This window comes from Mycteria americana, chromosome 1 (genome assembly GCF_035582795.1).
Source record: "Mycteria americana isolate JAX WOST 10 ecotype Jacksonville Zoo and Gardens chromosome 1, USCA_MyAme_1.0, whole genome shotgun sequence".
Classification (NCBI taxonomy): Eukaryota; Metazoa; Chordata; class Aves; order Ciconiiformes; family Ciconiidae; genus Mycteria; species Mycteria americana.
Genome location: NC_134365.1, coordinates 58880959 through 58892548, shown reverse-complemented (window position 1 = coordinate 58892548; position 11590 = coordinate 58880959). Strand labels below are relative to the sequence as shown.

General features: G+C 45.3%; 1 protein-coding gene across 2 annotated transcripts; it reads right to left on the bottom strand.

Annotated features, from left to right (window-relative positions):
- Positions 1-5062: 5062 nt before the first annotated feature.
- On the bottom strand, positions 5063-11548 carry CIMIP4 (ciliary microtubule inner protein 4). Of its 2 annotated transcripts, none has more exons than XM_075501270.1 (6): positions 10963-11548; positions 8719-8794; positions 7412-8058; positions 6762-6909; positions 5428-5538; positions 5063-5218 (listed from the first exon to the last, which is right to left on the bottom strand). In XM_075501270.1, exons 1-6 carry the CDS (start codon positions 10978-10980, stop codon positions 5133-5135), a joined length of 1086 nt encoding a protein of 361 aa, XP_075357385.1. In that variant the 5' UTR covers positions 10981-11548; the 3' UTR covers positions 5063-5132. The 2 variants fall into 2 exon arrangements, with proteins under 2 accessions (XP_075357385.1, XP_075357393.1); XM_075501278.1 differs by having other exon boundaries at positions 10972-11548.
- Positions 11549-11590: the final 42 nt, after the last annotated feature.

The following is an 11590-nucleotide window of genomic DNA, read 5'->3' as shown; positions in this document are numbered from 1 at the left end:
AAATTGGGAGTGAAGTTGAGCCTAGGAAGAAGGGAGGGGTGGGGGGAAGGTGTTTTAAGATTTGGTTTTATGTCTCAGTATCCTACTCTGATTTGACTGGCAATAAAGTAAATTAATTTCCCCAAGCTGAGTCTTTTTTGCCTGTGATGGTAATTGCTGAGTGATCTCCCTGTCCTTATCTTGACCCATGAGCCTTTCATCATATTTTTCTCCCCCTGTCCAGTTGAGGAGGAGCAGCTTGGTGGGCAGCTTGGTGGGCACCTGGCGTCCAGCCAGGGTCAACCCACCAGACCAAGTAAATAAGTTTTGGAAATCCATTAAAATTATCAGATAGCCTGCACATGATGGTGGATCCATCAGTGGCAAGGAAGACAACGCACAGAATATTGAGGTCCTTCAGATCTTCAGAATACTAAAGAAAGCTGTTGCGAAAAGGAAAGTAGCCAGCTTTGAGAGTCAGAAAAGCCTGCTGGAGCTGTAGGTGTCTTAGATAACCAAGACAAAAACTTGAAAAATGACACCATTATAATCCCATTTTCTTTCCACAAATGCTACCTCTCCTCTCCAGCTTCTAGTCCAACATCATGAAAGATATCAAGCAATCCTACCCCTTTCTTAGTTATATTAATGTACTTGGTAAAAGGGACAGACCGCAATTCCCATGTACCTGCATTTAGATAGGCTTGCTTCGCATTCCCCCGATAGGTGTGATTGGCAGGGGAAGAAGCCAGATTTAGCTAGGGCTCCTTTCTAAAAATAGGTAATTGATTACCTATTCAGTTCAAGCTCAAGATTCAGTTCAAGCCTCTCAGGTTATAAGAAAAGAAAATTATTTTGCTTGGGCACATAATAAGTTTGGATAATCAGTTTTCCTGCTCAAGAGCAATGAATCCAAGGGTTTAAAAGAAAAGGAATTTTATTAAAAGGGATAAAATGGCAACTCAGCATAAACACTGGTAGGCCTGTTTACTAAAATCAGCAATAGAACCTGAAAGCTTCTTGTAATGTAGCCCATTCCCCTGTTTTGCCCAGAGTCGAGAGTCCATTGTCCATCCGCAAGGAGATGTTGCTCTTAAACCTCTCTTACTGTTTCCAAGTGCAGTGATCCCACCTCTGATACCAGGTCGCTGCTCTTGGCAGCTTCAGCCTACGAAGCCTCGGTTCTGTCCGCCGTCCCACATTGCCCTCTCAACACTTCAGATCCTCAGAGAGGAGTCTGTGGCAAACAAAAACCAGAGAGAACCCTGAGGAAAATACCATTTGGGTTTTGTGGGTTTTTGTTTCCTTTCTTGCTCCATGGCTCCTTTGCTCTACCACTATCAAGGGGAACACCACACGTAATTTCTAACCCTCAAAACACCTTTGTCTCTTGATGGATAATAGTGTTTTAAATACCTTAACGCTTAACACACAATCGTATTTCAACCCCGGTGCACAGGAGTGAAATCCACTGAAGTCAATTCACTTGCTCCCCCTTTGTTGTGCCCTCTAGCCATTTCAGGCAGTGCTGGATTTCTCTTTTATCGATTATAGGCAGGTTCAGCAGTAAGTACTCCATTCTTTTAGGAATACTGGGCTTACCTCAGGATAGATGTAGCTGTGAATTTAAGTTTTATTTCAGTGCAAGCTTTACAGCTTAAAGGATTGATTTCAATAGGAGGCTGAAGACTCTGCTAAGAGTTCTTGCAGTGACTATCTCCTCTTCTTACAGTTGTTAACATTTCTTTAATGAGCCGTTCAAAGTCATTTGCAGTGGAGATACCAAAGGTTAGAATCGTTCAGGATAGCACAAGATAGGCTGAAGTCAGAGGGATAAATGAAAAGGAAGAAAAAATTGGCTGGAGAACAGGAAATCTTTACTACAAGTGATATCCTGCAGAATGATCTGTGCCTCAACTGCAGGGATGCATAAGCCTAAACTGGGAAATACCCATATCTGCAAGAAATACTAGAAGGTATGAGGAGAGTGCTGCAGAAGCTTGGATGTAATTGGTCTTTTCTATTCCATATTGCTATAGTAGGATTATCTGTTTTTCAAGTGCATTGACTGTTTATAGATGACTAAAACAGATCTTAAATAGCTATTTTGGTGAATGATTTAGCTAAACCAGAGGAGAACCCATTTTTTTCCCCAAGTTCTGCTCTGCCAGATAAAAACATCGGCTCAGAGCTGCCACCCAATGATCAGACCTTGTAAAATAATTTAAACACAGGCTACCTATGTTGCAAAGTACTGAGCTCCGTGAGACAATACAGCGGAGACCAACTAATTTCTCACTGCATAAAAAAGGCAGTGAAAGGCCATTTCCCCCTCCATGCCCTTTCCACTCCTCTTCCCCAATATCTGCATACCCCATCACTCATTGCCTTGCCTGCAACAAGGTCCTTTGCTTAGAAAATTTAATTTGTTAACCTGTTAACTTTGCTTTTTTCTTCTGTATTGATTTTCTGCTGGTTTATCAAGTTGAATCAGTTCAGAGTGTGGGCATGTGTCAGCACCAGCACAACCAACCAAGAAGGAATGAACTGTTGAAAGCAGAGGAATGGGTAGAAGGGAGATTTCAGCTGCAGTGAGCACTTATTTCAGCCCTGTTCTTGTCTGACTGCATCTGACATGCTATTTGGAGATTCCAAAGCTGGCTTTAAATACACACGTTTGGGTATCCAAAGCACTCTAGTCAACATGGAGTGATACACAAGGTAATGGTCCTTGCCAAGGTTCTGGCTAAATTAGTCTGTTCAGCGCTCAGAGACTTCAGGTATTGATTGCTCCCCGTGGCTGAGCTGTCTCACTGAAAGCTATCATCTCAGTTACCTCTGCAGCTTTCAATGTGTCACCCATCAGAAAGTGTTTGTCCCTGGCTGAGCTGTAACATTTGGCAAAGCAAAGAAAAAGATGAAGGGGGATTGCCACATGTATGTCCACTTGGCATCAAACAGCTGTCACCCATCTGAGTGTATTATACAATGCCAACTATTTTGTATTATTTAAATGCTTATAAACATATTATTTGAATTTGTAAAAAGTGTATGAAGTTACTTTACTCCACTGCAGGAGGCAAACAAGACAGTGTGTGGCAGAGCATAGTGGTGCACCAACAAGACCTTTCAGTCTGTTTCCCTTCTGATCTAGTCTCTTCATGAGCCTTTCAGGGGTAGCAAAGGGCATTTGCTCCATGCTGTACCATAATCCTGCAGTCTGCCTGCCCTAATGTCTATTTCTAATGTCTATTAGAAATAGAGCTGTAAATCTGTATGCTGATTCAGCCCACATTACATTTTGTGTATTAGCTAACTGTGCCCTGAACTGCCTGCTTCCAGTACGCTAAACAATGTCAGTAGATTTCTTTTCAGCTCCCTGTTTTCTGGATTAGGACTCGCTGTGGTCTCAGAAGACAGCATTTATTATGTACCTGGAGTCACGTTGGTCATCAGTGCTGGATGCAACACAAGAGAACAGGGTGCTCCTGCAGACCTGCGCTGTTCAGCTGAAGCTAGAGGTGTGTGCTCAGACAGGAGCCGCTTGGTCCTGATGCACAAGGAAAACCCACAGGGAGGTTTCTACAAGCTGCCATTTGGCCAGTCTCCTTAATTTGAAGGAGTTGGACATACGCCTGGAAACATCTGAATTCCAAATGGTTAATTATTGCTGGTGGAAAATGTTTATCACTTGATTATCATTAGTTACATTTTAACCTTCTTCACTACTTTTGTGAAGTCAGCATATTGTTATCTAATCCCCAGCCAATCAAGGGTGAAGTAACAATCCTAATTCTGCCCCAGAACAGTTCATATCAGGGAGCAAAGCATCAATCTTTTAAAATGGCGAAAGCTTGGCACCAGACAGGAAAGATCAGGGCATCGCTATTCCCAGACACATACTTTGTGATTGCTGCACCAAACTGCTACGCTTTGGAGCTGGAAGGCAGGATCCTGCAACAAGGGGCATTAAATACTGTGAGAAAAACACATCAGGAAGCCCTAAAGACCCTGCATGTCCTGCATCATTCAAGCCCTTGGGTGGTCCTTGGTTACTGTCCAGACACACTCTCAGGACTTCAGATTATGCAGACTGTATGGTGGACATGTGTGCTTCTCTCTGAGAGACATTTGAGTTAGGGAAAGGGCTGACGGGCAAGTATGGCTTACGAGAGCTTCAGTAAGGGTCCATTCACATTGTGGAGTGATCTGCAGATTGGAGAATCTGTGCGATAAGCTGTTTTTTTTGCATTGGCTTGGCCAGCAAATAGCGTGGGCTTTAGTGAATCCTCTGATGCCTCCTCTTCTCAGGTGAGTTTCTGTTTGTTTTTGCACATTACTGCTGCTCCCTGCCAGGGTAAGAGCTTTCCCTGAAATCCTCCAGTGGCAGATATAACAACAAAACTCAAGTGGTGGGCAGAGAACCCTCCTTTCCTACCCCACGTAGGCATCTGGTGCCAATCATATGGAGTTGTGCCCAGGTTACTGAGTGGACACCGTTTCGTGCCTTTCTGGCAAGAGAGCCTGAATTCACCTCGGAAGCATCAATAAGGAGCTGGTTCTTTGCTTGGTGCATCTAGCTGCTATGGACATACAGCTCTGAAGCTTCCCTGTCTGGGAGTTTTACAGCCTTCAGTGTGGGGAGCGGTAGGCAGCATTCACATCCTTGGGCAACCCTGGTTCATTCCCAGTGCATCCTCTGTACTTCTCTCTGGACTGCTGGGGCAGCTGCCGAAGTATCATGAATCTTCTGACAAACATGAGTTTGCACACACACATACACACACGCACGCACGCACGCACGCTCCTGCCCCCCGCCATTGCCCTTTTACACCCCTCACAGGTCCTACTCCACCTTTTGTGCTGAGTAGATGAATCTCTATATGCCCTCCTCTCACCACCACATCCCTCTGAGAGGGTGTGTGCCTCACACTCTAATCAGGCCCACCTTACCAGTGACCAACAAAGTATTCACATTCAGACTTATCCTGCTCTCCCCAAAGACACCCTAATTGAGAGGGGAAGAGAACACCAGCAGGAAATCTACTGTTGACAACTAGCAAGCAAAGGGTTCATGCTTATATGGAGGTTTATTAGACAGCTGAAGAAAAAGATCCCTCGCTGAATGCACTCCAATCCTCAACCTTCGTCTTCTAAGGCTTGCCTTTTTTCTTCCCGTATTTGTCCTCCAATGCTTTCTGCAGGTTAAGATTTAGGGCATTTTTCTGATGCCATTTCCCTGTAAAAAAGGCAAATCATAGCTCAGTTACAGCCTCCCTTCTAATGCTATTATCCCTCAAGGATTTTTCTAGCTGTAGAGCTACTCTCTTGTGAAAATGCAGATTTCTCGTCTCCCCACACCTTTGCCCAAACCCATCCATTGTCCTCGGCAGAAGCAGCACCCATCTCAGGAATTAAGCAATGTACTTTTCCTGGCAGAAGCCATACCTAGCTCATCAGTCCTCCTTCCATGCCAATTCTTGGGATCCCTGATTGCCTTCTGAATTACATCAGGGGTGTAGGAATCTTTCATCAAGCTTTGGCTCTCCAGTGGGCCACCTGCAAGGAACAGCAAATAAGGAACTGTACGCAGAAATCACCCTACTGCAGTCCTGGGATTGAGCAGAGGAGCAACACCAGCAGTTTCAAGGGCTCAAGAAAAGGCATGTGTTGACCGCAATATCTTTGATCAGGTGTGTGGCTAGGTGCTGAATAATAGCTTCATCATCACGCAGGAAGGAGCTTGTGTTTGCCAATTTATCTGCTTTTCATCCTCAAGTGTGAGACACACACAGAGGGTGCTGCAAGGTATCATCTTCATTTGTATCCCAGTGTCCTTTCTTTAGTCAAGTGCCCACTTATCTCCTGTTGAACCCCCTCAGTCATGTGAGTAACTTCCTATTCAGCAGCACAGCTCCACAAAAAGCACCATCTTAGCACTCCAGGCCTTCTTGAGCTCCTTTTCTGCCACAATACTTAACAAATAGTTCCCAGCTGTGACTTCTCTTTTTATCCCCTCTTGACTTTTCGCCCTTTGAGGGGGCTTTATTTTAATCTCTCATCCTTTCCTCTTCACCTTCCTTTTTATTGTACCCTTTCCTTGATAATAATGATTTTGAGCTCCCTGGGGAAAGATGTCCTTCCTTTCTGTGTGACTGCATAAACCCAAGACAATGCAGTCTTCAATACCCAGCAAGGTCTTGTCATGGAACGTACTGTATAAGGAAAAGGAATCTGTCTCATGCTGGTACATGAGAAACTGGAGTCAGAGACAATTATTTCAGAGTTTCTCAGATATGATGGTAACAAGAATGGGATGAATGCTTAGTTCCCAGTGTTTGTTTAGATGGAGGGATCCCTGGGGACCTTGGAAATAGCAGTTTGGGGAAGACACTTCAGAGCCCCACATCTCTAATGGTCTTGAAGAGAAATAATGTCAGTATTGGAACTTGGGACCGGAGATGACAGGGGACATTGAACTGCAAATGGTGTTCATTTGGACAGCTCTGAACATAGAGGACAAGGGCCATGATACACCTTCACTTTTCACACCTTGGGAAAAAAAGAAAAAAGAAGGGGATAGAATACATAGAAAGGGAGGCTCTAGCTTTCATTTCCTCAACACCACAAAAGCAGTGACTGTGGATAGAAGGAATAAGAGGGGAAAGTGAGGGTCACCTACAGTCAGATCTCTACCCAAAGCAGTGTGGCTGCCCTGAGCCCAGGCAAAGTGTAGCTGGAACCAGCTTGAAGGTCAGGCATAGGTGTGTGTGTCCCCTCACCTTGGAAGATATTTGACCTCAGGTTAAAACCCAGCTGGTTGCAATCAGCAAAAGATGTAGAGTTCAGGGAGTTTTTTAGCATTTCAGTACGGTCACTGAGTCTTTTCTGTCCCATGATCAATGCTGCCTTGCACAGAGCTCGCCGTTCCTGAAAACAAGAACAAGGAATCACTGTCAGTCCATGTTCCCTGAGTGCAGCAAACTCCTGGCATTTCTACCCTTGCATAGATCTTTGAGCTGTGACTAATGCCTGGGACCTGGGTCTGTCCTTGAGTCTCCCTCAGCAGCTTCTGTAGGCATTGTAATTGCATAGGACGACTGGGACTGGTAAAAAAGGAGGGAATTAGAAAGGGATGATGGTGTTGGGCCCTGGACTGCGTCCTGGTACCACATTGTTTTGCCTTGCTGAGTTGGGACCCTGCCTGGCTACAGGAGCCTTAGGAATGAAAGGGATAGAAAAACAAAATTGAAAAAGAGATGGGAAAGGCTGTCTGTATAATATGTCACTGCCCCTTAGTGTGAAGCCCAAATCCATCCCTCTACATGTCTTCTAGAAACTCCTAATATCCCACCCACTCAGCCCCCTGCTACACCATAAAAACAGCCTTCAACGTGCCACAAAGGAGCCATGAAATGGCTTCCTCCAATACCTCTTCATCGCTGGTAAGTTCATCTGCACTGGCAAATTTATATTTGCTGTTAGCATGGATCAAGCTGTTTCTCTTCTCCAGAAGGAGCTTCCATTCTGCTTTCGTATCTGGCCCTAATGATGCTAAGGACTCTTTAGCACTTAATCTGCTGCCATTCTCCTTGGCTTTCTCGTAGCTGGCTTTGATGGTCTTCTGGGAAGATCCAGACCCTCTAGACCCCAGTGTTTGGTGCTGGCCTGCTACTGGTTCTTTGGCATTTGAGACAGATTTGGTGCCCTCTGCCTCCCTCTGCCTGGATATTGCAGAGAGGCGGTAAGTGCTGTTCCCTGCTCTTGGTTCATGCCCCGCTGTCAGGTCTTTGGTGGCAGAAGTATCTTCTCTTTCCTCTTCAAGTCTTCTTGAATGAAGATCCTGCATGGAGGGAGCTTTGGTCTGGAGACTCTGTTTGCTCTGTCTTTTAGTCTGAACACACTTTGCAGAAGAAGATGCCTGGGATTTAATAGATGTGGAGTTCTTTGCTGTTGCCTGACCCACTGGGCCCTTGGAGATCTTCCAGGAGACTCTGCTGGAGCTCCTTTGGGATGTTCTCTGTCTGCTGGGACATAAGCCTTCTGGAAGATGCTCCTTTTTCCCTTCCTCAGGTTCCACTTAAAGACAAAAATAAAAGCTCAATGAATTTGATACTGTTTTGATGACAGGTGGTATTGTAAATGGAGCTGGAAACATCGGACATGTCATTGTGTCATTGTCAGACAACAAAAGAAATAGTAAAGGTCACAAAGAGGGAAAGAAAAGAGAAAAAACCAACAACCTAGCAGCATTATACCAATATTCCTGCTGAACCAGGTTAAGGTTCCTGAGGAGTCTTAAATGCTCTTGAGAGATGAACACACACAGAAGTGTGGAAGTAAAAATCTTGTGGTCAAACATGCACATAAAGGTCTGTGTTTTCCTATGTGTAGGGGGCCCCTCCAACCCATGATCACTCTCACACTCGTCAAAATGCACTTACGGTTTCTGTGGCTCATCGGTATTTGCTGATGAGTTTACAGCATAGCAGTGGCTTATTGCGCTTGTGCAGGGAGCTAGTGAGACAAGTCCACCAGTGGAGGAAGACACGCTTGGGGAGGGGGGATTTTAACCCATCAGTCATTGGCACACGGGATCCCTGTCCGAGTAGTTTTCACTCAGAGAGGTACATGCAAATATGGATGGCATGAAGGGAGGGAGGGAATGACACACAGCCTCACAAGCTGTACTGCAAAGCAAGCTCTGAAGGAGGGCAGCTTCTCTGCCATCTTGCTTACCTGAAGTACTGTTGGCCAGCACAGAGTCACTTTCTGCCACATCAGGTGTAGGGGAAGCTGGAACCTCTACCACACCCTTGGAAGAGAAACAAAGGCTGTGTCAGGCTCAGAGATGGGAACGAAGGGGACGGTGGCCCTGCTCATCTTCAGGTGACAATAGATTATTCTTACACAAATGTATTATACACCTTCCCAGATCAAGATAGAGCTGTCCCTGCCTGCCTGCATGATTGGTCCTACAACCCATGATCCCCTCAGATTAAAAAAAACACAGAAATCCTGCAGGATTTCACATTAACAGCTCACATGGGACAGCCTGCCTAGGATATGGCCAACCAGTGCCTCTGGGGAATACTGAGCTGCAAGAGTTTTCACAGACAGTGGTGCAGACACAAGCCAATATGGAAAAAAACCTCAGTGACAATGTTGTCTTTTATTCTGAAGCACCTAGAGATGTCAGACCTGTCATGTGCTGTACAGTTACAACATTTCCTTCCTTTGGTGCATTAAACTAAGGCCAGAAACATGGGGAGAGGAGGTGATAAACATAAAATGCCTGTGCGGTGCTGGCTATGCAAAGGAAGGGAGACAGGCTGGAGACAGGGCTTCTTCCCTGATTCTGGCACAGACTATCCCCTGTTTTGCTTTGCCAGTCCTGCTGATGTGATTGATCCAACACCCAGCCTTTGCAAACTGCCTCCTGCACTGGGAGGAAGCTCATGGCATTCCTGCAGAGAATGTCTCTGTAACCCTCAGTCGTGCGCTGCTGATGGTCTGTGTTCCTCATCCCAGCGCGACACTACAGGCTTAGCCCACGTGAAACCTGTGACAGGTTACAGCTGAAGCCATGGCCCACGGTGGTGAATACGGTAATTGTGAACCTACTGCCATTATGGGATCTGGATCAGGTAGGGATATATGTTTGCGTTTGTCAAATTAGCTCATGACATGACATATATGCTTACCTTCTGCTCTTGAGGCTAGTTATTGGAATGAAGACACAATTGCCAATGGGGCAGGAAGCCGCCTGCTTCAAAGTTAACTCACCAGGGCTGACTTGAACCAGCAGCTTGTGTTTTACACTGTGGCAGTTACTTTGCAGCAGCACGTCTGGTACAATATTGGGATCCTGAAGCTGAAGTTACTGTATCAATCAGACTCCAGGAGTCAGTGCTGTGTGCTCTGCAAATGTATTAAGAGACAGAACCTCTGCCACAAAAATAACAGGGCCACACGAGATGAAGAGAGGAAGCCAGTCCTGGCTCACAGGGCAGGATCTGCTTCTTTTCTGTATCACTTTTCATTCTTTTTAGAGAAGAGCCAAACATTTACACACGATCAAAGTGCAGGAATCTGTGTTGCTAAATAAACTCCTGTGTTAACTCCCACCTCCTACTTAAAACAAAACCATGTCTGTTTGTTATTATTACTATATTTAGTGGAAAGAACTTTCCAGTCTGCTGTTGTAGAAACTCCTCCTCTCCCATTTCTTCCAATGAAGCAGAACTTCTGTGTAATGAGGCAATGTGCTCATTTCTCAAGTCCCGTTCACTGGTAACTTTCATCCTCCTGGACAAAATGGTGCTGAAGCCTGCAACTGTTCCTACTTTCTAGTTTGTAACTGAATGTTACTGTTACTGCTTATTGTTCATTTTACTTCTGAGCCTGAAGGTCCAAAGTCAAAGCACCACTCTGAGACTCCTACCTCTTGATGCCAAGGACTTTAAGGCATTTGACCATCCTCCTGGATAACAGAAGCCACAGAACTATGTCTACTTATTCCTTTGCTAAGCCAATTCTGTGAGGGACAACAGATGACATACCAGAAAAGACACATCTTGATCAAAGAGCTAAAAATTATTAAACTTGATCTTTCTTTCTGAATGAAAAAAAACCAAAAAACCTGATGTTTAGCATAGCCTAACACTCTGACTTTCCTGACATGCAGCCCTGGAGGGAGCTGTCTTTCCCAGGCAGAAAATTAGCCTCCTCAGACAGGTGTAGGAATTGGTATGCCATTCTCACCAGCCACCAGATGTGGTCAAGAATGGTCTCATATGCCTTCCACATCTGGCTGGGCCTCCAAAATATGAGGAGATTCTGGTGACTTTCCAGACCTGAGAAGCCCCATGGGTGTCAAAATGACACTGGATCTTTTATATTTAAAAAAAAAAAAAAAAAAAAAAAAAAGAAAAAAGAAAAGATCCAGGATTTAACAAGAGGCAAAGCCTCTTCCATAATTACCTCTCTCACCTGGTCCATGATCCCTGATGTTGTGCCACAGTGATTCGTACAAGCAGGCAGGTCCTGCTGAAGTCCAGGTATGGAGGTGGGATGAAGGCTGAAGAGCAGAGACAGTTGCTAGGGAACAACCCTCCCTCTATCTATGAGCTGTGGTCTCCATGGGAACCAGAAGAAACATGGCAGAGATCAGGGTCATCCTTGCTGATTGAAAAAAGGAGGAGAGTAAAAGGCTCGTGTCTCATGAAACACCTGTGCCCAGAAGTTCTCATCACATACACAGGATTTCTTGGAGACTTTCCTAACACAGTCACGATAATCAACGAGACTGTATTTCAGCAGAACTGGACCTTCTAGCATCTCCAAATGCTTCAGATGAGCGCACTGACCCCATCAGAGAGGAAGGGGAAGGAGTCCCCATTTTCCACATTAGAAAAGGGGAGATGGTGGGCTGGCAAAAGGCCTTACATTGAGTCAATGACAGAACCACAGCTTGGCCCTCCTGTGTCCAGCACCCAGTGCTATATTTTAGCCCCAGGCTTTTCATCCATTCTGCTCCACCATGGACCTGAACTCTCACCAGGCCACCGGAATTTCTGCAAGTCTCCAGGGAAGAGTGCAACTCTCCTTC